This window comes from Macaca fascicularis, chromosome 16, assembly GCF_037993035.2.
Source record: "Macaca fascicularis isolate 582-1 chromosome 16, T2T-MFA8v1.1".
NCBI classification, from domain to species: domain Eukaryota; kingdom Metazoa; phylum Chordata; class Mammalia; order Primates; family Cercopithecidae; genus Macaca; species Macaca fascicularis.
In genome coordinates, this window is record NC_088390.1 from 19274497 (window position 1) to 19302421 (window position 27925).

Consider the following 27925-nt stretch of genomic DNA (forward strand, 5'->3'; position numbering starts at 1 on the left):
AAGCTAATCAGAATTTTAAAATACAGGTAAGACGGAGACGTGGTCAGAACATGGTGAGTATGAGATGCTGAATAAGGCCCCCCAAAGATGTCCCCATCCTAACTCTTGAAACCTGTGAATACGTAACCTTGCGTGGCAAAGGGACTTGGAGATGTGATTACTGCAAGGATCGTAAGATGCAAAGGTTATTCTGGGTTATCGGGTGGGCCTAATGGAATCTCTTTTTCTGAGAGGAAGACAAGAGAGTAAAAGCTGGAAAAAGGAGACGTGATGAAAGAACAGAGGCTGCAATGATGCGCTTTGGAGATGGAGGAAGAGGGAGGTGGCATCTAGAAGCAGGAACAGGCAAGGGAATGGATTCTTCCTGAGCCCCAGCAAGAAAGCAGCTCTGCCAACACCTTGATTTCAGCCCCACGAAACCCATTTCAGGCTTCTGACCTCTGTTAACTAGTAACTTTGTGTTATTGTAACCCATTAAATTTGTGGTAATGTGTTACAGCAGCAATCAATAAACACTTATCACGAGTGACCAAAATTAATTCAAGAAGAGGTTAAAAAAAAATCCTGAATAGACCAGCAACTTCTAAGTAAATAGAAAACTTTTTACTTTTTTTCTTATTTTTAAATAAAATGCCCCTTCTATAAAGGCATCAGATGGTCCTCTAGGGGAGTGGCCTTCAAACCTTCAAGAAACAGATCATTCTTATGGTATTTGAAAAATTACGGAGCCTAAAGATAGACGGAAGCCGGGCGCAGCGGCTCACGCCTGTAATCCCAGCACTTTGGGAAGCCAAGGCAGGAGGACTACTTGAGTTCAGGATTTCAAGACCAGCCTGGGCAGCATAGTGAGACCCCTGTCTCTATAAAAATAAATAAATATCAAAATCCTGAATATAATATTAGCAATAAATCTACCGCTATATACCTGTTATAGTATACTATTAGGAATAAGGGAAGTTTATTCCAGGAATCAGTGACAGCTACACATTAGGAAATCTACAATGAACTTATATTAACAAGCAAAAAGAGAAGAAAAATATGATTATTTCAATTAATACTAAAAAAAAAAAAAAATCTGTGAGCACGGTGGCTCATGCCTGTAATCCCAGCACTCTGGGAGGCCAAGGTATGAGGATCGCTTAGAGCCCAGGAGTTTGAGACCAGGAGTCTGGGCAATATAGTGAGACCTCTTTGTCTCTATAAAAAATATGAAAACATGCCGGGCATGGTGGATCATGTCTGTAATCCCAGCACTTTGGGAGGCCTAGGCAGGTGGATCACCTGAGGTTGAGACCAGCCTGACCAACATGGAGAAACCCCATCTCTAAAAAAAAAAAAAAAAATACAAAATTAGTCGGGCATGGTGGCACATGCCTGTAATCCCAGCTACTCGGGAGGCTGAGGTAGGGGAGTTGCTTGAACCCAGGAGGCGGAGGTTGTGGTGAGCCAAGATCGCACAATTGCACTCCAGCCTGGGCAACAAGAGTGAAACTCCGTCTCAAAAAAAAAAAAAAAAAAGGAAAAAGAAAACAAAATTAGCCAGGTTTGGTGGCACATGGCTGTAGTCCCAGTTCTTCAGGAGGCTAAGGTGGGAGGATTGCTTGAGTCAGGGTGGTTGAAGCTGCTTTGAGCCGAGATCAAACCATTGCACTCTAGCCTAGGTGACAGAGAGAGATGCTGTCCCAAAACAAAACAAAACAAACTGATAAAATTCAACTTTAATACATGCTTTTAATAATATATTTCAGAAAGTTAAGAACCATATATGAACATAATTATGACTATTTATCAAGCATCAATAACAAATTCATCATATCCCTAGTCCAGTGAGTGTCCCATTCCCTAGATAAGTACTGATTAGACTAGGGATATGATTTAACTAGAAGACAGTATTTTCATGAGGTGCATTCTTTCTGAATAAATCTGCAGATATAATGCAATGTCAAAATCCTAACAACAGGGTTCTTTGTTTTTTAAATTATTTTATTGTTTTGTCTTTTATTGAGATAGGGTCTCACTCTGCTGTCCAGGCTGGAGTGCAGTAGTGCAATCGTAGCTCACCGCAGCCTCAAACTGTTGGGCTCAGTCAATCCTGTCACCTCAGCCTCCCAAAGTGCTGGGGCTACAGGTGTGGGCTACCAAGCTCAGCCAACCACACATTGTTTTAAAAGCTATTTATCAGCCAACAGAGCTACTTCTTTCCTCCTTACTTTTCTTTTTCAGAGTTTTTGTTATATCTTCCTGTTTACACTATCAATTGCTTTTAGAGTCATTCTATTAAATTTTAAAATAATGGAATACACAGAAGTGGACTAAAACCTAATATGTTAATTGAAAATTAATTTTCCTGTTCTACTTTTTGGAAGGAAGTCACTATGTACAATCCATCTTTAAGGAGTGAGGAGTTATGCTCTGCATCACATGGACTTTTTACTTTTTGTTGCTATTGTGAAGGATTTATTTTAGTATTTTCATATATGTTATTACCAATATAAAGGACTGATATGACTTGTTGAAGAACTTCTTTTTTTTTTTTTTTTTTTTTTTTTTTTGAGACGGAGTCTCGCTCTGTCGCCCAGGCTGGAGTGCAGTGGCCAGATCTCAGCTCACTGCAAGCTCCGCCTCCCGGGTTCGCGCAATTCTCCTGCCTCAGCCTCCCGAGCAGCTGGGACTACAGGCGCCCGCCACCTCGCCTGGCTAGTTTTTTTGTATTTTTAGTAGAGACGGGGTTTCACCGTGTTAGCCAGGATGGTCTCGATCTCCTGACCTCGTGATCCGCCCGTCTCGGCCTCCCAAAGTGCTGGGATTACAGGCTTGAGCCACCGCGCCCGGCAGAAGAACTTCTATGTAGCAACTTTATTAAACCCCTTTACCAATTCTATTAGTTTTTCTTCATATTTTATTTCGTTGGGTTGGGTTGTGTGGATTTTTTTTTTTTAGGAGATGGGGTCTCACTGTGTTGCCCAGGCTGGTCTCAAAACTCCTGGGTTCAAGTGATCCTCCCACCTCGGCCTTCCAAAGTGTTACGATTATAGGCATGAGTCACTGTGTCTGGTCCAGTCTGGCAATTTCTACTGTGAGTAATCCCTTTGCCTTTTCTTTCCTAATATTATACATTACATTTCCATTTCCTGTCTTATTACATCAGTCAGGACTTCCAGAAGATTATCAAAGAACAGCAGTGATCACAGATCTAGTGAACATCCTTGGATATTTGTCTGTTGAGACTCTCAGTTCTTTTGGAAAACTTCTCTACTCCATACGTGCAGTCCTCGTGGGACGAGACCAGTCACAGGGCACCTAATTCTACCCTGTAGGTACAAAGCTGGGTGCATGGTCCAGGGCAAGCCAAACATCAGACCCTATTTTCCCACCCAGGGCGATTGTTCCAGAGGTGGGCAAGAAACCTAAGCAGGGCCAACCAGATTTTCTCCCAGTTTTTTGTTTGTTAGTTTGGAGCCAGAAGAGAGGAGGGGAGGGCCTTACTTTCTGGTTTAACAGATGGGAAAGATAGAAACGAGGGCATCAGAGGCCACCCACCGCTGTAACCTGCACAGGAAGAGAAAGGTTGCTTGCAGAGGAGGAAGAGAAACCACGGAAAGAATCCCAACGGGCAAGGAGAAGGGAGGAGAGGGACCGAGATGGGGAGAGGGACGATCTTGTTTGTGTGTGTGTGTTTTTTTTAAGATGAATTCTCCCTCTGCCACCAGGCTGGAGTGCAGTGGCGAGATCTCGGCTCACTGCAACCTCCGCCTCCCGGGTTCAAGCAGTTCTCCCGCCTCAGCCTCCCTAGTAGCTGGGATTACAGGCGCGCGCCAGGGCGCACAGCTAATTTTCGGTAGAGACGGTGTTTCACCATGTTGGCCTGGTGTTTCACCACGCCGAATGATCTTGTTTTTAAATCCCTGAATCCGGCCGGGCGCGGTGGTTCACGCCTCTAATCCCAGCACTTTGGGAGGCCGAGACGGGAAGATCACGAAGTCAGGAGATCGAGACCATCTTGGCCAACACGGTGAAACCCCTTCTCTACTAAAAATACAAAATAAATTAGCCGGGCGTAGTGGTGGGCGCCTGTAGTCCCAGCTACTCGGGAGGCAGGAGAATGGCGTGAACCCGGGAGGCGGAGCTTGCAGTGAGCCGAGATGGTGCCACTGCACTCCAGCCTGGGGGACAGAGTGAGACTCTGTATCAAAAAAAAAAAAAAAAGAAAAAAAAAATTCCTGAATCCACACTTGCTGATTATGTGAGCCAAAAAATTTGTTTTCCGTTTTCTTTACTTACATTGGATCACTTACAATGGAAGGAATTTTGACTATTACAGAAATCATTCTTGTCCTGGTAACTGACACTTATTAGGTAATGGCTGGTGCCAGGCTGAGGGCAGGTGGCACTGGCTCAGGTCCTCCGCCCAGGCAACCCTAGTCTTCATAGCTGGCGACGAGATGTTCTTTCACGTTTGCAGATGAGGAAGCTGAGGCTCTGGGAGGAAAGCGCGCTGCCCACGCCCTTCTGGGCAACAGCCTCTTGTACTCCCACAGCAGGCTGACGGATAAACTTCCAACACGACCAGCGGGCACCAACTGTGCAACTTGGCAAATGGGAGCATGTTGCTCTATCCTGGTAGATTCTAAGTTCTCTAATGGAACAACTGATGAAAGGAGAGGAGTATGCAACCAGCATCAAAACCAGCATCCAAACCAGCATCAAAGGGTGTACCCAACTCAATCTGTTCAATCTGCACAGTAAATGCGCCCCACCCATACACCCCGCGGGGTGCTAACCTAGTCACCGCTCGAGGCCTCTGAGTCCTTCCACGCCAGGTCATTCAGAACCTGAAACTCCCAGCGGAGGTGCAGAGGCGGGGTGAGTCCTGGCGTCCGCGAGACTTGGAGGACCCAGTCCCCGGAGCGCATTCCGTTAGTTTGCAGAGCTTTTTCAAACTTTGCCTTCCAAGTGCAGGAGTTCCTTGGTCTTTGCAAGACCCGCAGGCGTCCGCAGTGGTGCAGAAAAAGGTGCAAAGGGTGCGCCCAAGGTCGCAGGCTGCCTGGCTGCGAGCTCAGTCGGGCCCCCGGGCGCCAGGCGCGGGGCGGGCTCTGGGCGGGCGGCCGGGGCGGGGACTGCAGAGCCGGCTGCGTTGCGCGGTCCCCACTGCCTACCTCTGCGCTACCCGGCCGCAGCGCGCCAGTCACATGGAGGATCCTGAGGAGCCCGCGCCCGTGCGCGGAGGCCCGGAGGCCACCCTTGAGCTCCGTGGGTCGCGCTGCCTGCGGCTGTCCGCCTTCCGAGAGGAGCTGCGGGCGCTCTTGGTCCTGGCGGGCCCGGCGGTGAGTAAGGTGGCCTCCGTGGGAGGCCGGTCCCGGCGAGCTGGGGGCCTGGTGAGTCCTGCCTCCGCGGGTGAGTTGGCGGAGTTTGGGGATAGAGCAAGCTGGCCGCGGGCGGGCGCCGGGGAGCATAGTGCCAGGAGCCGGGCAGGCACCCCAGCTCCTCCGCCTGCGTCCCGGCCGCCCTCCGCTCCGCACCACCCGACTGGGAGCCCCGCGGGGCACTGCGGGCACGGCTGGCATGCGCCTAGGCGCACGTTGGCCCGGAGAGGCCGGCGGCTCCTGCCTCCTGCGCCAGGAGACACCGGGGAGCTGGGACCTTTGCGCCTAACGGGGCTCAAGCAGGTCCAGGCTGCATTTGCATCCGGGGCTGCCTTCTCTGGGAGCTGATTTCAACCAACAAAGCACAAGTTGCCTGAACTTCAAAACACGAGGGAACTTGTTTCTTTGAAAATTAGCTGTAAAAAGTTTGGAAGCTCAGCGATCTAAATAATCCCGAGGCATGGAGGAGGAGGTGCGTGGTCTGTCGTGGACTTAGAGCTGCGAAATGATTTCTTCAGAATTAAGTCAACCTCCACCGAGGAAACCAGAGGCATCCTGTACCACCCCCTCCCTGCCAGTAGTATGTATGTAACAGAAAAAAAGCGTTTTAATGTGGTTCTTTGTGGGATCGAGGTGTTCTTATCTGTGGGATTCTTTTCTTTTTAATCATTAGGTTAGGGCTGTTTCTGCCTTGTCTCCTAAAAGTAATGTGGTTTTTAAAACCACAAAAATATAATCCTATCCACGTTCTCCTGCCAGCTTGGGTGGTTTTCAAACCGAGAGGGTAGGACGCTGCACAAGAAGCGACTGGTATGCACTTAAGGCGTGAATAAGCTTTTGACTTTGAGGCCCACATTCTGCACCTGCGCGGGCTGAGGGGGGCCGCTGTGCCCCTGGAGTGGAGACTCGGTGGTTTGTGGGATATTGTGGCACACGCTGTGGTGTGCAGGACAGCAAGAGTAATGCCGAGGTCAAAGCCATGGAATGAAGATCCATCAGCGATGCTTTCTTACAGACCAGAAAGAACTCATGATTTGGGGCCGGGCACGGTGGCTCACGCCTGTAATCCCAGCACTTTGGGAGGCCGAGGCGGGTGGATCACTTGAGGTCAGGAGTTTGAGACCAGCCTGGGCAAAATGGTGAAACTCCGTCTCTACTAAAAATACAAAAATTAGCCAGACGTGGTGGCGGGCGCCTGTAGTTCCAGCTACTCCAGAGGCTGAGGCACAAGAATCGCTTGAACCTGGGAGGTGGAGGTTACAGTGAGCCAGATCGTGCCACTGCACTCCAGCCTGGACGACAGAGTGAGACTTGGTCTAAAAAAAAAAAAAAAAAAAAAAAAAACACCTCATGGCCGGGCCCAGTGGCTCACGCCTGTAATCCCAGCACTTTGGGAGGCAGATGCAGGCGGATCACGAGGTCAAGAGATCGAGACCATCCTGGCTAACCGGGTAAAACCCTGTCTCTACTAAAAATGCAAAAAAAAAAAAAAAAAATTAGCCAGGCGTGGTGGCAGATGCCTGTAATCCCAGCTACTTGGGAGGCTGAGGCAGGAGAATCGCTTGAACCTGGGAGGTGGAGGTTGCAGTGAGCCGAGATAGCGCCATTACACTCCATCCAGCCTGGGCAAAAAGAGCAAAACTCTGTCTCAAAAAAACCAAAATAAAGAAACACCTCATGATTTGGAATCTCAAGACCTGGGGCTGCATGCCCTGCTTTGACCTCCGAAAGTAAGTCAGGAAGCAGCTGTGCGAATTGAAACAGCCTCTTAACCTCTTCTGGTCTCTGCGTATTCATCTGTAAAATGGAGATAATAATCGTGTCTTGTCCTAACACTCCCTCACAGAGCTGCTGTAAGAAGGGGCTTTCTAAGGCTATTATTGTTTTATTAATTTTTTTTTTGAGACAGGGTCTTGATCTGTCGGCCAGGCTGGCGTGCAGTAGTGCGATCACAGCTCACTGCAGCCTCAACTTCCGAAGCAGTGGAGACTACAGGCACACACCACCATGCCTGGCTAATTTCTGTATTTGGGTTAGAGATAGGGTCTCCCTTTGTTGCCCATTGCTTGAATTCCTGGGCTCAAGCAATCCTCCTGCCTTCGGCCTCCCAAGAGCTGGGATTATAAGCATGAGCCACCTTGCCCAGCCTGTTATTGCTTTAATAGTATAGCAATAATAATAATAACAATAATAATAATAACAGGGCAGGTTTCTGAAATCCAGCCCTCCTAGTAGCCTGATCCCCTTGATGTGGGGTGCCTCTCCAGGTCTCCAGGGATGAGCGCTGGATTGACGTACCGGGGACCTCACCCTTCTCTTTGTATGTACATGCATGTATACCACTGTGTTTATTACAAATGTCATGCATATTTACTGTAGAAAAAATAGAAAACCAAGACCAACAGAAGGAAAAAACCCTCTGAAATCTCACCACTGAGAGGTAATTTGGGACTGGAATTTCCTTCCAGTCCTTTGTGCGTGTGTGTCTCTGCTTTGTGAAAATGTGATTGTAGAGTTTTGCTACCTGTTTTAGTCTTTCATGAAGTGTATGTGGACCCGCCTGGGTCTGTCTCCCACCTCTAATCCCATCTGCTGTAAAGTTTTCTGTTTGCTAAAGGGCATGGGATAAGGAAAGACCACTCCCTTCTTTTCCCATGCTCATTGTCCAATTCTACTCCAACTGTCCAACATAACATGAGGAAGATGCCCTATCTGGCTCTCCTCTCTGTAATTTTCTCTCTTATTCGCCATCTCCCTTCCAGATCTCTCAAGTTAACCCTGACCCTTGAGGTCTCACTGGGCTTTAAATGAGGCCTTCGTAAAGAGAATAACCCATAACACAATGGAAAGTGTGAGCCGAATGGTGCTTACTTCTCAAAAAATGTGTCCATTTTATCTTGGAGAGAGCTTGAGGAAGACTGGATTTGCAAGGGAAGGAATGTACCTGGCCTCAGGTACTCCAGTTGTGCCTCCTCTTTGTCATCAGCTTCTCATCACCTGGCTGAATCGAGAAACTTCAAACAGCAAAAGTTCTGAAAAGTAACACCAAAGGTGGACCCCCGGGCATTGCCCAGGATGTAACAGAGGTGGCATAGCCTAGGCCCCAACTCAAGGAATTGTTTCCACTTGTATGGGAAGGAGCTGGTGGACCTTCTAGGGCTGCAGGGCGGAAATATCAGATAAGACAGGCAGGTTGAGGGGAGTGAGGTGGGGGATCTGGAGAGACCCACTTTACCCAGGACACACAAAGGAAAAAATGCAGGCTGACCTTTTGAATTGTATCCTGAAGGCAATGGAGAAGATATTGATCAGGAAGTGGTTACTGACACCAGATTCTACAGGAGAAGCCTGGTCAGAGAGACCGGGCCTAGGCCGGAGGAAGAGAAGACCTACAGGGATGGCGGTTCCTCCCTTTCAAAGGGTGAGAGAAAGTAGTCAAAGATGGCAGGAGCTGGATAGAGGAAAGCCGGGTGAGGTCCGGCCCCTGCCGCCTCTACTCCCCGTTTCCTCCTCCAATCCGTCCTCACCAAGGCCTTTGGCTTTAACTCCTTAAATACCTCTCAGAGGGATCCACTTTTTAAATGCCCATCTGAGCTTATGCCTCCTGCTCAGAACCTTTTCCTTGGTCCTGCAAAGCCCTCTATGGCCAGGGCCTGGCCAGCCCTCCAGCCTCATCTCTCGTCCCTATCTCCTGGTTACACCCTCCACCCAGCCTCCTTTCAGTGCCTCAGCCTGGAAAGTCCTCCCCTACAGACAAGTCTCTGGTACCCAACTATATGACATTGACTTGTTCATCATGCAGGTTTCAGCTCCACTTCATTTCCCCCAGAAACCTCTGAATTCTCTGTTGCACCCCATAGCGCATCACACAAAAGTCTTGAGCTGTGTAATTTATTGCGTTTTGAACATCTTTCCCTACTCTACAGATGCTCCCTGGCTTACGATGGGGTTACGTGCACTGAAAGTATCATTAAGTCGAAATGCCTCTAAAGGATGAGATCATGGATTGCAAGAGTCCTGACTTGCGTGGGACGGCCGTGACTGGCTTGCCACCCCTATGCTGGCCAATTATCTTCAGTTCTTTTCCCCAGAAGCAGGAGACACATATGGCCGTTTTGTACTCATGATGGGATGCAAAAACACAAAACAATACCCAAAAAATGCTGGCAACACAGTCTACTGTAGAGTGTCAGTTGCCTGCACTTGTGATGGCAGGGCTGATGGGCAGCTGTGGCCCACTGCCCTGACAGGCACTGCAAGTCTGAGATTACACATTACTAGCCCAGGAAAAGACCAATATCCCAAATTCCAAGTACAGTTTCTACTGAATGTCCATTGCTTTCGCACCACTGCAAAGTTGAAAAATTGTAAGTCGGAACCATCTGTACTGTGGGTCCCACGGGGCAGAAATGAAGTAATGGTGTCTAACTCACACCTGTTCCCCCAGTGCTTGGATGTACTTTGTGCTCCAAAGACAGTGGCTGTATGTAACCATCTGAGTTGAGAGTCAGGTGGCTGGGCTGATTGCGAAACCTCCTGGGCTGTGTTTCCTCACATGTAAAGGAAGGGGGGCTGTCCCAGGTGACCTCTCAGCTTGTTACCAGTGAGCGAACTTTCAGCAGTCATGGGAGCGGGTAGGAGAGGCTGTCTGGAGGTGCCTGACACGTGCTCTCCCTGGAGAGCAACTTCTAAAGCCACCAGGCATTGAAAGTCTTTATCTGGCTGCCAAGTTTGCTTATTGTTGTCCAGCCAAAATCTGAGCAGGGTCGCTGTGACAAGAAGGGACGGAAGCACGGTCAGTCTGGAAGTTTCTTTGTTTGAGACAGGGTCTTGCTCTGTCACCCAGGCTGGAATGCAGTGGTGTGAGTGGCTCACTGCAGCCTCAAACTCCTGAGCTCCAGTGGTCCTTCATGCCTCAGGCTCCTGAGTGGCTGGGATCACAGGTGCGTGCCACCATGCATGCTATTTTTGGTATTTTTTTGTAGAGATGTGGTCTCTACAAAATGTTGCCTGGGCTGGTCTTGAACTCCTGGGCTCAAGCAGTCCTCCCGCCTCAGCCTCCCCAAGTGCTGCGATTGCAAGCATGAGCCACCGTGCCCGGCCCAGTCTGGCAATTTCTGTCATCCATTCAGCTCTGTCCAAGCCACTGCCAGTTCAGGCTGTTCTTCAGACAGCAGCTGCTGAGACATCTAGCGGAACAGGCCTTTGTCCAGAATTGGTTCATTCCCTGGGCACAGAAATACGCTCTGTGATAGCACAGTCCCAGAGGGTCTGGAGCACTCAAAGTGTGACCCTGGACCACATGCATCTTGCCTGGGTGTGTATGAGGGAGCGTGGGGATATACTGAAATGAAGATTCCTCAGCCCCACGGACCTCCTGGGCCTTTTCTTTCTTTCTTTTTTTTTTTTTGAGATGGAGTCTCTGTCGCCCAGGCTGGAGTGTAGCGGTTCGATCTCCACTCACTGCAACCTCTGCCTCCTGGGTTCAAACAATTCTCCTGCCTCAGCCTCCCTAGTAGCTGAGATTACAGGTGTGCACCACTGCGCCCAGCTAATTTTTTATATTTTTAGTAGAGACGGGGCTTCACCATGTTGGTCTCGAACTTCTGACCTCAGGTGATCCACCCGCCTCGGCTTCCCAAAGTGTTGAGATTACAGGTGTGAGCCACTGAGCCCAGCCTAACCTCCTGGGGCTTGCGATGGGCCAGGGCAAAGCCTCCCAGGTGACCCTTATGTACATGATCCACAGTCTGTGGCCAAGTGTTCACCCAAAGGGCTTGAAACCAAGATCTGAGAAGAGGTTAGTAAATCTGGACTGAAGCCAAGATCCCTGGCACGGACTTTCAGGATGGGCCGGCTGCATGAGGCTGCCCGACTCAGGGTTGTTGCTGTAACCCCGGCAGAGCCGCAGCAGCTCTCAGAAAACTATTTTTGCTGGCATTGACATTGAAGGTGCATCTCACATGGATTAGTCTAACTCAGCTCAACTTCCTGGACTTTTGTATCCAAGACATCTAATGATTCCCACCCTTGGACGGGGCTCCACCCAAGTGAGAAAGATGTTCAGGGCAGTGCAATTTGTGATGGTAAAATCTGGGTGGCACTCCAAAGATCGGGTAGTAGGGGAGACCGAGCACGTTTCCACGTGAAGCCATGGAAATCAGCTCACAGGTGGCCCGCAGGGAGGCAGGGAACCGTGGAGTGGAAACGCGATGTTCCGTGGGAAAGGAGAAGACAGATTCTGTGAACACAACCGCTTGTGACAGATGATATGCAAAAGCTTAAAGCACAGTGAGCTGAAAAGATTTGGAAGTGATGCCGAGTTTACAAACAAAAAGAACCCTGTGGCCTTTAAAAGTACATGAATTCACAATTTAAAGAGAGACCAAGCTCCACCTAATGGGGACATCTGTAAGGGTGGTGACAATGCCTAAATCATGTGGCACCGTTCCCAGTACAGGCCTACGGGGCGTCCATTGGCTCTAGGTTTAGATTCTACAGCATCTGGTTCTTCATCCCAGCCTTTTTTATTGACACCTCCACGCCGCCCCCTTTTTATTCCCATCTTCTGTCTCATTTTGGCTTACTCACGCAGAACATTGCAAAAGCGCCCCTCACGTTCAGTAGTGGGGGACTGTTGGCGATTAAATTCACATTAGGCTTCTGTGGTAGTGAGAGAGGTGCCTGGATCATGTAGGAGTTGATACAAGAAAGATAATTCTCCTACAACCACACACACACACACACACACACACACACACACACACACACACCCCTAGGATTAGGAACAGGCTTTGCATGCTCTGAAGTTCTGGGCCCATCACAGGAGTTGAAAATGGTCTCTCCCCAGATGTGGATTCTAGGGAAGAAAAGAGGGAGATCATCGGAACCATCATGGCTCGGGGGCCTGATGAGGTCCTGATGTAGCCATTTTGGGTTGGCTGCAGAGCTGGCAGATGGGCTGTGTGTGAGCCTGGTGGAGGTCCAATGAAGCTAAGTCATTGAAGCCCTAAAAGAGGGGCCTTTCTGTGGGCTCAGCACAGAGGATTCTGTTCTCCTTGAGGGAGGTGAGAGGTGGCCTTGTGGCTGGACCAGCAGCAGCATCACCAACTCTGGGGTACCAGCTTCAGTGAGGGCCCCATGGGGCAGATGCAGGCAGCGGCGGCAGCAGCAAATCCTTAGGCACCCATTCTCTCCTAGGGAACAGGGATCAGGTGAACCCCCCATTTTGGGCCATGTAACCTGCCAGGGGAGAGAGGATTCCTCAAGAAAGATACTGGACGGCCTGGGTCTAGTGGGTGGGGGGCAGGAGGTGATTTTAAGTTAACCTCCAGAAATAAGCGCATTATCCATTCCTGTAGTGAAAGCACTGTGGAGCAATTCATAGAATTGCCGCCTGGAATTTCGAGGAAGAAAGGTTCAATAATCCAGAATTTGCCCTCACATCTGAGGCTTCCTAGATTGCAAGGTGTTCAGCAGGCCTGTAATGTTTCACCCTGAGAGTCCGGATCCCACTGGGACTCCAAATGGACGATCTCATCGCTACCTCCGGCTCCTCCGGTCTACAGACTTCCTTGCTGGAATGAGTTCTTGTTGTTGAAGGCCGCATTCCCTCCAGTCTGCACTAGGAATCTTGGATAACAAGGGGGTTATCCCAGAAGGCCGCCTCTGCAGATTTCAGAGGAAATTTAATGTGATCTATGGCTTGGGAAACTGAAGCGAAAAACCAAAAAGGCAGGTTGGGCGTGGTGGCTCATGCCTGTAATCCCAGCATTTTGGGAGGCCAAGGCAGGCGGATCATGAGGTCAGTGGTTCGAGACCAGCCTGACTAACATGGTGAAACCCCGTCTCTACTAGAAATCCAAAAATTAGGTGGGCGTGGTGGCGCCCACCTATAATCCCAGCTGCTCAGGGGGCTGAGGCAGGAGAATCACTTGAACCCGGGAGGTGGAGGTTGCAGTGAGCCGAGATCGCACCACTGCACTCCAGTTCAGGTGACAGTGTGAGACTCTGTCTCAAAAAAAAAAAAAAAAGAGGCTGGGCGCGGTGTCTCTAGCCTGTAATCCCAGCACTTTGGGAGGCCGAGATGGGTGGATCACGAGGTCAGGAGATCGAGACCATCCTGGCCAACATGGTGAAACCCCGTCTCTACTAAAAAATACAAAAAAACTAGCCGGGCGAGGTGGCGGGCGCCCGTAGTCCCAGCTACTCGGGAGGCTGAGGCAGGAGAATGGCGTAAACCCGGGAGGCGGAGCTTGCAGTGAGCTGAGATCCGGCCACTGCACTCCAGCCTGGGCGACAGAGCGAGACTCTGTCTCAAAAAAAAAAAAAAAAAAAAACTGAAAAGGCTGGGAAGTTCTCAGAAAAAGTGATTCTGACCCAGTGGTTGCAAATAAATGTTTTAATATTTCAAAAAGCCTCCCATCCCCAGCCCCAGAAATTGTACATTTGCCTGTGAAAGGTGGCAGAGGCTCACTGAAGTCGGATTTCTTTATTTCTGACTGGACTTGTTGGGTCGGGGTCATCCTTGGGGCCCCAGGCTTCCCTGCGATGGTGGGCACTCACCTCCCTTCCCGTTCCCCTCTCTTCCCAGTTCTTGGTTCAGCTGATGGTGTTCCTGATCAGCTTCATAAGCTCCGTGTTCTGTGGCCACCTGGGCAAGCTGGAGCTGGACGCAGTCACGCTGGCGATCGCGGTACGTATGGGCTTTCCGGCAGGTCTACCAACACTGTCTGTGTTTGTCTCCTGCTGCTACTATAACAAATCACTAAAATGTAGTGGTCGAAACCTACACAGACTTATTCTCTTACAGTGCTGGAGTGCAGAAGTCTGAAGTGGGTTTCATGGCCTAAAATCAAGGTGCTGCAACTTTAATTCCCCTATGCCATGTAACCTTGCAGATTCCTAGGTTCTGGGGATTGGGATGGGGACATCTTGGGGGGCATTATCCTGTCTACCACATCTTCTCATTTCTATTTATTTTATTTTATTTTGTTTTTTTGTTTTGAGACGAAGTCTTACTCTGTCACCCAGGCTGGAGTGCAATGGTGCGATCTCGGCTCACTGCAACCTCCGCCTCCCGGGTTCAAGCGATTCTCCTGTCTCAGCCTCCTGAGTAGCTGGGGTTACAGGCAGGTGCCACCACACTTGGTTAATTTTTGTATTTTTAGTAGTGATGGGGTTTCCCATGTTGCCCAGGCTGGTCTTAAACTCTTGAGTTCAAGCAATCCACCTGCCTTGGCCTCCGAAAGTACTGAGATTACAGGCGTGAGCCACTGCGCCCAGCCTCACATCATCTTATTTCTTTTTTTTTTTTTTTTTTCGGACGGAGTCTCCCTCCAACCCAGGCTGGAGTGCAGTGGTGTAGTCTCGGCTCACTGCAACCTCTGCCTCCTGGGTTCAAGCAATTCTCCCGTCTCAGCCTCCTGAGTAGCTGGTACTACAGGTGCCTGCCACCAAGTCTGGCTAATTTTTGTATTTTTAGTAGAGACGGGGTTTCACCTTGTTGCTCAGGCTGGTCTTGGACTCCTGACCTCAGGTGATCCACCCGCCTTGGCCTCCCAAAGTGCTGGGATTACAGGCATGAGCCACAGCACCCGGCCTACATCATCTTATTTCTAATCCATGGAACTCGTTCCCACTCTTGGTCCCACAGCCTGGGGAGGGGAACAGTAAAAGGGGCGTTCAAGTCTGACTTCCTCAGAGGAACTGACTCCCCCCATGCCCACCCCTCAGTTGTCTGTCTTACTGAGAGTCCTAATCTAGAAAGGAGTCTGGAAGGTGAAAGTCTAGATCTTTGTGTCCAAATTTAAAATTGGAAAGATCTGCAAATCCTCTCCGTATAGTAGATGTGAACTCCCCCAAACCAGAGACATGTCATCAGTCTCAGCCAGGAATTGTCACCTGGCCACGCAAGACCAAAAGGTTTGGTTTGTCTAGTTAGGGTATTTCTAGAAAGTGGATTCAGTGGCTCTGGGGCAAGTGTATGTTCCCCTTTCCTTTCCTCCTGCCCTGATGGAGACACAGTTTCACTTGATCTGCCTGGTCTGACCAGGCATTTGAGTTTGCTACCCATGAACTATGCAAGATGCCTGGGAACTAGTCACCAAGTATATGTGGAACTAGCTATGAGTACATATGGCTTATTTATTTATTTATTTTGAAATGGAGTCTCGCTTTGTTGCCCAATCTGGAGTGCAGTGGTGCGATCTTGGCTCACTGCAGCTGCCACCTCCGGGGTTCAAACGATTCTCCTGCCTCAGCCTGGGATTACAGGCATGCGCCACCACACCCAGCTAATTTTTTGTATTTTTAATAGAGATGGGGTTTCACCATGTTGGTCAGGTGGGTCTTGAATTCCTGATTTTGTGATCCGCCCTCCTCGACCTCCCAAAGTGCTGGGATTACAGGCGTGAGCCACTGCCCCAGCATGACTTATTTTATTTTGGCTATAGTGGGCAACATGGACAAATCCCAGGCTTAATTATCCATTTTGTTTTTAAGTATTGTATATTTGCAATAGAGGAGAAGACAGAAATGCACTTAGCAAGACTCAGCAGATTCTCTTTGGCCAAGGAATTGCAGGATGTGGCCAAGGACTTATCAAAGTCAGTGCTTCCAGGCCAGGTGCAGTTTGGGCTGTTGTCCACAGGTTCCCTGCTGTAGAATCAAGTGGAGTTACCAGATTCCAGATAGGGAGTGCATCAGACATCCTGCGATACCACTCCCTGGTTTGGGGGTCACTGCCCTGGGTTCCCCAAAGCTTCAGGGTTTGCTGCTAACCCTGGTGAAGGTGAGCATACCTGGAAAGCCTCTGGCACTAGCCTGGACTTCAGACTGCCTCTGCACTCCCAGTGTCCCCCAGGGTACGGATGCAGGCCATGCTAGGTCTCCAGCAGGTGGGCTTTTCTGTGCTACTATGCCATTGCATTCCCAGAAGAAGTGTCCCTGATTGCTGAAATTGGAGCGCAAAGTGACTTTTTTTTTTTTTTTGAGACGGAGTCTTGCTCTGTCACCCAGGCTGGAGTGCAGTGGCACGATCTTGGCTGACTGCAAGCTCCGCCTCCCGGGTTCACGCCATTCTCGTGATCCAAGTCGCCAGGTTGCAACAGTGAAAGAGGTTTAATTGTAAGGCCACTGAATGAGGAAACCTCAAATCAGTTTCTCCAAGGAGTTTGGGGCTAGAGTTTTTAAGGGTTTTCGAATGGGCTGAAGTGTGATTGTTGTTTGGTTGAAGAGTGCAGCGTGAAGTCATGGGATAGGGTGATGAAGAAACTGTGTTCTCGTGCTGATTCAGTTCCTCTATGTGGGTCTTCAAACTGGTTGGTGTCAGATGTTTCACTGGAATTTAGGCTCTGCTTAATAATTTTTTTTTTTTTTTTTTTTTTTTTTGAGACAGAGTCTCGCTCTGTCGCCCAGGCTGGAGAGCAGTGGCACGATTTCAGCTCACTGCCACTTCTGCCTCCCGGGTTCAAGTGATTCTCTTGGCTCAGCCTCCTGAGTAGCTGGGAATACAGGCGCCCGCCACCATGCCCGGCTAATTTTTGTATTTTTAGTAGAGATGGGCTTTCACTGTATTGGTCAGGCTAGTCCCAAACTCCTGACCTCATGATCTGCCCACCTAGGCCTCCCAAAGTGCTGGGATTACAGGCATGAGCCACCACACCCGGCCAGATTTTTTTTTTCTTTTTTGAGTCAGGGTCTCCATTACCCAGGCTAGAGTGCAGTGGTGCTCTCTACTGCACTCTAGAAGCTCACTGTAATCTCTGCTTCTTGGGCTCAAGTGATCCTTTCACCTCAGCCTCCAGAAATAGCTGGGACTGCAGGAGCATGCCACCATGCCTGCTAGTTTTTGTACTTTTGTAGAGATGACGTTTCATCATGCTGCCTCGGCTGGTCTCAAACTCCTGGGCTCAAGCGATCCTCCCACCTTGGCCTCCCAAAGTGCTGGGATTACAGGCATAAACCACCACGCCTGGCCAACAATTCTTAAACAATAGCCTTATGATTGTAACACCAGAAATCCCATCTGTAGGAACAGTGGGGATGCACGTGGCCAGTGTCTGGTAGGAACAGTGGGGATGCACGTGGCCTGTGTCTGGTAGGAACAGTGGGGATGCACGTGGCCAGGAACAGAGGGGATGCATGTGGCCAGTGTCTGGTTGGAACAGTGGGGATGTACATGGTCAGTGTCTGGTAGGAACAGAGGGGATGCATGTGGCCAGTGTCTGGTAGGAACAGTGGGGATGTACATGGTCAGTGTCTGGTGCCACATGACTTTCAGTTATAAGGAAGTGGGTCAAAGTGTAGCCTGATTAATACTGTAGTTCTGGGCCGGGCGGGGTGGCTCACGCCTGTCATCCCAGCACTTTGGGAGGCCAAGGTGGGCAGATCATGAGGTGAAGAGATTGAGACCATTCTGGCTAACATGGTGAAACCCCGTCACTACTAAAAATACAAAAATTAGCTGGTTGTGGTAGCACGCGCCTGTAATGCCAGCTACTCGGGAGGCTGAGGCAGGAGAATCCCTTGAACCCGGGAGGTGGAGGTTGCAGTGAGCCGAGATTGCGTCACTGCGCTCCAGCCTGGGCGACAGAGTGAGACTCTGTCTCAAAAAAAAAAAAAAGTGTATGTATATACACACACACACACACATACACACACACACACACACACACACACACACACACACATATATATCTCTATATAATAGTTCTGTCCAGAATTCTTGATAAACCTGTGAGAATGGCTTCGGTCTGAGCGGGGTCCAGGCAGCTAACAAAGTTGGTAAAATTGACTTGTGAATGCTGAAGGAGGAGCTTTGCAGGTTCTCATCAACAGACACAGGGATTTTGTCTTCCTTTCCTCCTTTCACTCTACAGGGCCTTATCTTTGGGTTTATTCGCAGGTTATCAATGTCACTGGTGTCTCAGTGGGATTCGGCTTATCTTCTGCTTGTGACACCCTCATCTCCCAGGTAAATGGCAGTGGTCACACGCTCACAGGGACCTCAGACATCTTTTCTCAAGTGTGGATGGAAGAGCCTCACTGGCAGGAAGAGCCCAGCAGCCAGCACCTGCAGCGCCTATCGGCCGGCAGCTCCTCTTCTCCTGGCCTGCTTTCTTTGAAATGTCACTGGGTTTCTTTCAGCTGTGTCAACTACTTTTTGTCTGCACAACTGCCTTACACTATATTTTGAACACACAGGGGACATGTTGTAAAAGTCCCTTCTATTGCTCCCTACGTTTGAATTTGCTATAGTTCTGTGGCTTTCAAAATTGAGCATGCATTGAACTTGGAGGGCTTGTTAAAACCCAGCTTGCCTGGCCCCACCCAGTGGCAGGCTGGTAAATGTTCAGCAACCAGGTCTTGGGTGAAAGGGGAAGGAGGGTGAAAGCGGAAGGAGGGAAACACGTGACTGGCGGTGTTTGCCAATTCCAGGGGTGTAAGTAGTTCCTCTGGTTAATTTCAGACTACCAGAGATGTCACTGAACCTGGAGCTGGAGGAGACGCGCACAGCTTGAAAAGATGTGCAAAATTTGGCTTGTTTTGTTTTGAGACGGGGCTTGCTCTGTCGCTCAGGCTAGGCTGCAGTGGCACACCCATTGCTCACTGCAGCCTCGAACTCCTGAGCTCCAGCGATCCTCTTGCCTCAGCCTCTCAAGTACCTGGTATTACAGGCATGCACCACTACACACAGCTAATTTTTTGTATTTTTTGTAGAGATGGGGTTTCTGATCTCAAACTCCTGGGCTCAAGCAATCTTCCTACCTCAGCCTCCCAACATGTTGGGATTATAGGCATGAGCCACAATGCCCAGCCTGGCTTTTTTTTTTTTTTTTTTTTTTTGAGACGGACTCTGGCTCTGTTGCCCAGCTTGGAGTGCAGTGACGGGATCTCGGCTCCCTAACCTTTGCCTCCCTAAAAAAATTTTTTTTCCAGTCTCTAAAAATAAATGAAGTATGAATTTCAGATTGTTTACTTCTGTAAAAAGAAAAATTGTTTTAAATAGAATTTTTTTAAAAAAAAGTATGGATCTCTGAATCCTGCCCTGGGTGAATTAAGTCCAGAATGTCATTAGTGAGACTGTTTTGAAAATGATCCCCCGGTGATGCTAATGGAAGCTGAGTTTGAGAAGCATCCTCCTTCACACCATCCTCATCCTACCTAAACAGTGGGGCAAAGTCTCTAGGGCCATGGACTTCTTTTTTTTTTTTTTTTTTTGAGACGGAGTCTTGCTCTGCCCGCCAGGCTGGAGTGCGGTGGTGTGATCTCAGCTCACTGCAACCTCTGCCTCCTGGGTTCAAGCGATTCTCCTGCCTCAGCCTCCTGAGTAGCTGGGATTACAAGTGTGAGCCACCTCACCCAGCCAACCTGCTTCTTTATGAGGCACAATTGAAGGCTTTTAGGGGACAGCTGGGGTGCTGGGTCTGTGCTAATGGGTTCATTTTGGCTGTGTGCACCCCAGACGTACGGGAGCCAGAACCTGAGGCACGTGGGCGTGATCCTACAGCGGAGTATGCTCATTCTGCTCCTCTGCTGCTTCCCCTGCTGGGCGCTGTTTCTCAACACCCAGCACATCCTGCTGCTCTTCAGGCAGGACCCGGTTGTGTCCAGGTAAGATGGAACCTGTCACGGCGGGACTGTGTGTCCGTCCCACAGAAAGATTATCCCCTCTGGGTGCAGCCAAGGCCAGGGACAAGGCCGCACACCAAGGTGGTGCTAATCTCTCCTTGGCTGACGTCTCCTAGGTCTTAATACTTTCCTCACCTGGCACCTAAGATGTACTCTCCCTCCCCTCCTGGGTGACTTGCATGGTTAAGAGTTTTCAATGAAAACAGATTTGCAAGCACTCTGCATGTGGGATGGTAGTTTCTGACGTTTGCTCAAAGCTTAGTTATTCTTGACCTTGGTTGATATTAAAATCACCTGGGTGCTTTCAAATCCACCTGTGCCCCTGCTCCCTACCACTCAATATTCTGTTTTGTTTTTCTTTTTTTGAGACCAAGTCTCGCTCTGTCCCCCAGGCTGGAGTGCAGTGGTGCGATCTTGGCTCGCTGCAACCTCTGCCTCCCGGGTTCAAGCAATTCTCCTGCCTCAGGCTCCTGAGTAGCTGGGATTACAGGCGCCCACCACCACGCCTGGCTAAGTTTTGAACTTTTAGTAGAGACGGGGTTTCATCATGTTGGTGAGGCTGGCCTCAAACTCCTGACCTCATGGGATCTGTCACCTCGGCCTCTCAAAGTGCATGAGCCACCATGCCCGGCCAGGATTCTGTTTTAATTGGTCTGGGCTGAGGCCTGGGTATTAGTATCTTTCAAAGCACCCTAGGTAATTCTAATATGCTGCCAAGTTTGAGAACCAGTGATTTAATTGGGTAAGAGCTTTTAAAACTCTAATCTAGACCAGCGGCTCTGAACTAGGAGACATTTGGCAACATCTGAAGACATTTCCGGTTATCACAGCTGGCTGTAGGCGGGTGCTCCTGGTAGAAGCCAAGGAGGCTGTGAAAGATCCTGCAGTGCTCGGGACAGCACCCCACAACAGGCGGAGAATTACCTGGCCATAGTGCTGAGGTTGAAAAACCCTGTCCTAGACATAAAGACATCAAATAACCAAGAAAGGTTATCTGGGTTATAAGATGACAAGCTCTATATGTAAATTTTCACATTTGCTCTAGCAATTTTTTCTTTCTTTCTTTTGTTTTTTTTGAGATGGAGTCTCGCCCTGTCGTCCAGGCTGGAGTGCAATGGCGTGATCTCAGCTCACTGCAACCTCCTCCTCCCGGGTTCAAACGATTCTCCTGCCTCAGCCTCCCAAGTAGCTGGGATTACAGACAGCCGCCACCATGCTCGGCTGTTTTTTGTATTTTCAGTAGAGACGGGGTTTTACTGTGTTAGCCAGGTGGTCTCGAACTCCTGACCTAATGATCTGCCTACCTCGGCCTCCCAAAGTGCTGGGATTACAGGCGTGAGCCACCACGCCCGGCCTGCTCCAGCAACTTAAGCCTATTAATTTCGAAAGAGCCAAGGATGCAAAAGGCAGTTTTAGTTATTTTCTTCTGCCCACCTTTCCCTGGAAACAGAGGCCTCCATCACAGTTTTTGTTGTTGTTTTTCTTTTCGTTATTTAGGCTTACCCAGACCTATGTCACGATCTTCATTCCAGCTCTTCCTGTAAGTGCTTAAGGGCTAAGAGGTTCCCTTCTTGGGGTCCGTGGGTGAAAGGTAGCCGCCATATCTGTGAGCTCAGTGCATTGGCTCAGTCTTAGATGATTCTTATCTGTGCTGTTGGTGCCCATCAAGGAAGCCTGTTTTTATTTATGCCTGTTAAGGACACAACAGATGCTTGTCTCAAGGAACACCAAGATTGAGGCTACTCCAGGAGGTCCAGAGTAGCGCTGGAGAGACCTCCAGAATCATCCATAGAGAAGAGTGCAAACTTTTATTGTAAACAAGGGCAAAGTCTCACCCATCTGAGAACCCCTGAGGGTGTCACTTAGAACCTTTAGACTTTTTTTGGTCTGCTGAGTTTGACCACACAGAACCGGTAAGCATGGGTTAATGTTTGACACAGTAGTGTGTGGTCAATGAACAATGAGAGCTAAGTGGTTTTTTTGTTTGTTTGTTTGGTGTTTTGGAGACAGGGTCTCATTGCTGTCACCCAGGCTGAAGTGCAGGGACATTGTGACATTGTCATAGCTCACTGCACCCTTGACCTCCTGGGCTCAAGCCATCATCCTGTCTCAGCCTCCTAGGTAGCTGGAACTACAAGCACAAGTCACCACACTTGGCTAATTTTTTAGTTTTTGTAGAGACAAGGTCTTGCTTTTTTTTCTTTTTTTTAAGCTAGGGTGTCACTCTGTTGCCCAGACCGAAGTGCAGTGGCACAATCTTCACTCATTGCAACCTCTGCCTCCCGGGCTCAAGTGATCCTCCTACCTCAGCCTCCCGATTAGCTGGTACTGCAGGTGCACACCACCATACCCAGCTAATTTTTGTATTTTTTGTAGAGACAGCATTTTACCATGTTTCCCAGGCTGGTCTCGAACTCCTGGATTCAAGCGATCCGTCTGCCTTGGCCTCCCACAGTGTTGGGTTGCATGTGTGAGCCACCACGCCTGGCCTGAGAGCTAAGTGTTTGTTATTCAGATGGAGACTGTAGCTGAATTAGTCTGCGGGGGCTTCCATAATATAATACCACACACTAGGGGGCCTAAACAACAGAATTTTATTTTCTTACAGTTCAGGAAGCTGGAAGTCCAAGGTCAAGGCGTAGCAGGGTTGGTGCCCTCTGCGGCCTCTCTCCTTGGCCTGCAGACGGCCACCCTCTGCAGGTTGTCCCCTATGCATTCATACCCTGGTGTCTCCTGTCTTCTTATGAGGACACCAGTCCTATTGGATTAGGGCCCCACCCTAATGACCTCATTTTAATTTTATCTCCCTTTGAGGACCTCCAGTTAGTCACACTGGGGACTAGGGCTTCAATATACGGATCTAGGGACACCATTTGCCCTCAGAATTGACAGTGTGCTCACTTATTTATCCTGAAACCTTGTAAATGTGACAGTCTTTCGTGATGCCACCACATAGGACCAGTCTATATGGAGGTGCCCATCTGGAGTGTGCCCGGGGCCTCCTCTCCATGCCAGTGTCCCCAGAAGAGTCCTGGCCATTCACCCAGGGAAACTGCACCTCCTTTTGCCAGACAGAGGGAATATGCTTGGGGCATATTCACCCACAAAGGAGATGTGGGAAGTCCCCGGGCCATAACCCCTGGCCCCAGCCTTGTCCTGAGACGGCAGCCTCTGTGGCTCCGTGCGGGAGCAGAGGGCAGCCGAGCCTTGGCTGTGGCTCCCAGCTCCCTGCCGTGTGACCCTCACTGCTGTGTGGCAAGGCTGAAACATTAACATTCATCTCTCTTGTTCTCTTGTAGGCAACCTTTCTTTATACGCTACAAGTTAAATATTTGCTCAACCAGGTAATACTGACTGTTCTCTTCCTTTGGGAGGCTAATGGGAGTTTGTACCTTTCTGGGAGTGGGGGTCCTGAAGATACTCCAGGACCAGGGACACCAGGGTGGAGGGAGCTCACCGCTGGGAGCCACTGAAAGGTATTTTTTCATTGTTGTGCACACACGACTCGGATGTCAGAGGTTTGTTAAGTGATATCCAGGAAAGAACATATTATATTTGGCTCTGGAAAACGTATCCAATTTCCACTTGGAAATATTGTCATTGGCAGGGTGGGCTCAGAGCCGCAGTGTTCCTTGGCTCTGCATTTTAACCAGTGTCCTGGAAAGAAGGGTGCATGCCTGTTTGCTCCCGAGACAGAGCGCAGGCTGGGGGCGGCTCGTCTGGCAGAGAGGGAACCCGCCTGTCTGCTCTGTGCTGTCTGAATGTCCCCACTTTTCTCAGCGAGGATATAAGAGCTCAGACTCTCATGACATCTAACGTCAGCCAGAACTCCTCCTATGTGATTAAACAGTCACAGCCAAAGGCCCTGGCTTGGAAGGGATAGATTTATGAAATCAGCATATGTGGGACTCGCCACATTCTTCCAGACAAGTCCAGGTAAACGGGTACCCGGCAATGGATCCCGGCCGCACTGGTGGGCTCTCCAGGGATGTGCAACGGGGGGGCCAGGACGGGAGGAGGAAGAAAGGAAGTTTCCCACCTATCTTGAAGTTAAGATATTACCCTATTTAAAAAAAAAATATATATATATATATATTTTTTTTTTTTTTTTTGAGAGGGAGTCTTGCTCTGTTGCCCAGGCTAGAGTGCAGTGGCCGGATCTCAGCTCACTGCAAGCTCCGCCTCCCGGGTTTTACGCCATTCTCCTGCCTCAGCCTCCCGAGTAGCTGGGACTACAGGCGCCCGCCACCTCGCCTGGCTAGTTTTTTGTATTTATTTGGTAGAGACGGGGTTTCACCGTGTTCGCCAGGCTGGTCTCGATCTCCTGACCTCGTGATCCGCCCGTCTCGGCCTCCCAAAGTGCTGGGATTACAGGCTTGAGCCACTGCGCCTGGACAAAAAAAATATTTTTAAAGTAGATATGGGGTCTTGCTATGTTGCCCAGGCTGGTTTCAAATTCCTGGCCTCAAGAAATCCTTCTGCCTCAGTCTCCCAAAGTGCTGGGATTACAGGTGTGAGCCACTGCCTCCGGCCAGGATATTACTCTATCAACAAAACAAGAATATTTAGAATCCCTATTAGTATTTAGAATGACATCTCCGAATAGGTGTAGACTAGAGAGAAGGAAACCCACACATCTCATCCGGCTCCGGACTGTCTCCTTTTGATCTAGACCCTTGCTAAGGCAGCACGGATACCTTAGCATGCTGCAAGGCCTTCTCCTGGACTCAGTCCCCCAACAACTGCGGTGGCCCTAACCTCAGGGTCTGATGTGACCTACTGAGGACAGTGAGTGTGAAAGTCTTCTCTCCTGTTCTCTGGGGCACAGGGAAAGGCCTGGAAGTAGGAGCCACGAGCTGAGAGGGGTTGGGAGCTTTGAATTTGGTGACAGAGGACACGTGGGGTTTCCAAGGTCAGGAAGGAAGGCAGGGCATCCCAGACAGAGGGGATACCTGTTTCTAGGGGCTGGGGCCCGCCAGGTCTCGTTAGGCCACTGCGGTGGGAGGGGACGCAGTGAGATGATGGCATCGAGAGGCGGGCTGGCCCAAGGTCAGGCTTTGTGTTTTCTGCTGGGGCATTTCGTTTTGGGAAATTAACTAATTGGGAGAGGAAGAGGTGAGAGTTATGGACATGGTCCAAACAAATGATGGTGAAGGTCTGTGATGAAGAGTTTGCGTTGTGGGAGCAGTGGGAGATAGGATGATGGGTGGGTTCTATAAAAATGGCAGGGGCTGTCGGGCCCCCAGGGTGGAAGGAGTTTCTGCCCTGGGCCCTTCCCTAGGAAGACAGGGTGACCATTCGCTGAGCGTAGCACCGAAGAGAAGCAGCTGGGAGTTTGGAGAAAGTGAATGCTCTCGGAGAGGGCGGAGGGTGGGAAGAGAGCCAGATGGTACTAGGGGGAAGACAGACTTTGAAGTAGGAGAGTCAAGAGGGCCTTGGAGGAGAAGGTCACTCCACTGGGCGTGGAGACGCATGCGTATTGCAGGCTTGGCCGTCTCCTCTCGTCCTCCCACGAGCCTGCTCCTCTGCCTTCTTCCGTTCCATTGCAATGGGTGGAATTGTGTGGCCTCCCCATTTTCACTCCCAGTAACCTGTCCTTTTGGTCCCTGTCACATCCTCGACTCCATCTTTCCTTCCCTCCCACATTTGGTCAGTCACCTGGTCCTTTAGCTTCTGCCTGCTCCTCCCAATTCTCAATGCCACCACCTGAATTCATTTCTTTCTTTTTCTTTTTTTTTCTTTTTTTTTTGAGACAGAGTCTCACTCTGTTGCCCAGGCTGGAGTGCAGTGACGTGATCTCGGCTCACTGCAACCTCCACCTTCCAGGTTCAAGTGATTCTCCTGCCTCAGCCTCCCAAGTAGCTGGGACTACAGGCGTGTGCCACCGTGCCCAACTAGTTTTTGTATTTTTAGTAGAGACAGGGTTTCACCATGTTGGCCAGGCTGGTCTCAAACTCCTGACCTCAGGTGATCCGCCCACCTTGGCCTCCCAAAGTGCTGGGATTACAGGCGTGACCCACCGCACCCAGCCCTGAATTCATTTCTTGTCATTTGTCCTCTGTGTCATTTCAGAGGACCTTAACCTGTCTCCATCCACTGCCGTCTGCCTGAAAAGTAAATCTGATCACTAATTCCCTTGCTAAAAACTAACCAGGGCCTCCCCATAAATATGTGGGCTACACAAGTCATCGGCCAAGACCATTGTCTTGGCCCCACCAGCCTGAGACCACCAGAGACAGGCCTGCAGGCCAGTGGGTTTGCAGTTGGATTTATCAACCTGTGGCAATGAGAGAGACTAGAGGGGCTGGGGGATGCCTCACTAAAGGAAGAAAAGTTATTATAAAGGTTTGAAGAAGGATGGGGCTCAGGTGACATTATTAAACATATCGAAACCACGGTTTGATAGGCACCGAGCAGATCTGTGAGTGAGGGGCCCAACACCAGGTCTGGGCTGTGATGTGGACCCGGTGCTCCTCCTTTGGAAACTCAAGGCTAAGCAGGATGTTGAGGGTGGACAGATGTAGAATGCCACATCCAGGAGCTCCCACGAAGCTCTGTGCCTATTTTTGAGACTACTTTTTTGTGTTAAAGTGATTTTGAGCCTGCAGGCAAGAGTGGGGTGTTCTCTTTTTACTGATACAATTTCAAATAGCAGTGTTTCCGAACAGTGTGATTTTAGAGAACAAAGTTTCTCAATGAATCAGAAAGCACTCGTCATTCTACTAGGGGAGTAATGACACTTTATGGGGACAGCGTGACCTTGGGAGAAAGGTTTCCTCTTACGTTTGCACTGACTTTATTTGCGTCTGCTATTCTAGCCGGATGCGGAGCAGAACAGAGTTTTACTTCCTCGGTCTGATGTAATTTTACTTTCACGCCCTGTCTTACTTTGACACACCAAATAGTCTGGATGTTTCTCCGGTCCTGTACTTTTGAGAGTTAGATATGTTGCAATCCCTTCCATATTCTAGAAAGGAACTCTAGTTTCTTCAAGACCTTAGGTCAATTTTTTTTGAATTTCTATGTTGGTCAAGAAAGTATTCTCATTTTCTCCTATCGTCCGGTGTCAAAGATGGCTTGTTGACCCATTTAGCCCCTGCCAGTCCTTGCCATGTTGGAAATAAGCCATTTATCTTCTTCCTTCTGTGCTGTTGAACGTATCTTGTCTGTGTCTCTCTGTGGCCAGAACGCCGCACTTCATACCTCAAAGAGAGAAGGAAGAGAAAGGGATGGGAGAGTGGAAAGGCAGGAGCAACCAGGACGTGGCCTCCCCAGTTAAGCCCCCCTGCTCTGCCCGTGACACCCACTGAGCAGGCCAGCTGGAGCCTGTGTGCTTGGGGAGCAGAAAGGCAGTCCTATTCTGTGGATCTCAAGGATGGCATATGCGGTGTCCTTGTTCCAGGGAATTCTCCTGCCCCAGATCGTAACTGGAGTTGCAGCCAACCTTGTCAATGCCCTCGCCAACTATCTGTTTCTCCATCAGCTGCATCTTGGGGTGATGTGAGTCCAATGTACTCTTGGGACAGGGACAAGGGATGACTTGCATGCGGCTTTTCCAGGAGGGAGAAGAGTGGGCTCTTCAGCTGGTTCTCGTGTTCACACGTGGTGTCTTTCTTGCACACCGTGGAAAGCACTCTCAGGGATGGAGGGTGAGGCTGCTCTGGGAAGAAGACCTTGGTCTGCTGAGGACGGCACGGGAAGGGATGAGTCTCCCCTCCTCACCCAGTGGGGCAGGGAGAGGTGCAGGAAGGCACCTCCCTCTCACTGGGACTGTTCTTTCCAGAGGCTCTGCAGTGGCAAATTTGATTTCCCAGTACACCCTGGCTCTACTCCTCTTTTTCTACATCCTTGGGAAAAAACTGCATCAAGCTACATGGGGAGGTAACGACTGCCCTTTTGTCTTCCAACTGGGACGTGGGTTTTGTCTC

At 49.7% G+C, this 27925-nt stretch overlaps 1 protein-coding gene across 41 annotated transcripts in view; it reads left to right on the top strand.

Moving 5' to 3' along the window:
- The first annotated feature begins 4454 nt into the window (after positions 1–4454).
- The window catches only part of SLC47A1 (solute carrier family 47 member 1), a 46585-nt gene continuing 23114 nt past the window's right edge, over positions 4455–27925 (top strand). For 4 of the 41 annotated variants that reach the window (XR_012425356.1, XM_045375233.2, XM_045375234.2 and 1 more), the window contains exons 1-8: positions 5184–5324; positions 13957–14058; positions 18271–18339; positions 19831–19979; positions 21495–21537; positions 23297–23341; positions 27400–27497; positions 27781–27878. Coding sequence is in view for 28 of the 41 variants with exons in the window: in XM_045375233.2 (XP_045231168.2) it covers positions 5190–5324; positions 13957–14058; positions 18271–18339; positions 19831–19979; positions 21495–21537; positions 23297–23341; positions 27400–27497; positions 27781–27878 (739 nt within the window). In the remaining 13 variants the exon portion in view is untranslated. Of the gene's footprint in view, positions 4864–5183; positions 5325–5396; positions 5948–7742; positions 7804–8442; positions 8785–13956; positions 14059–18270; positions 18340–19830; positions 19980–21494; positions 21538–23296; positions 23934–24669; positions 24786–27399; positions 27498–27780; positions 27879–27925 lie in introns of those variants that run through there. The other 37 variants (XR_012425351.1, XR_012425352.1, XR_012425354.1 and 34 more) reach the window with 24 other exon arrangements.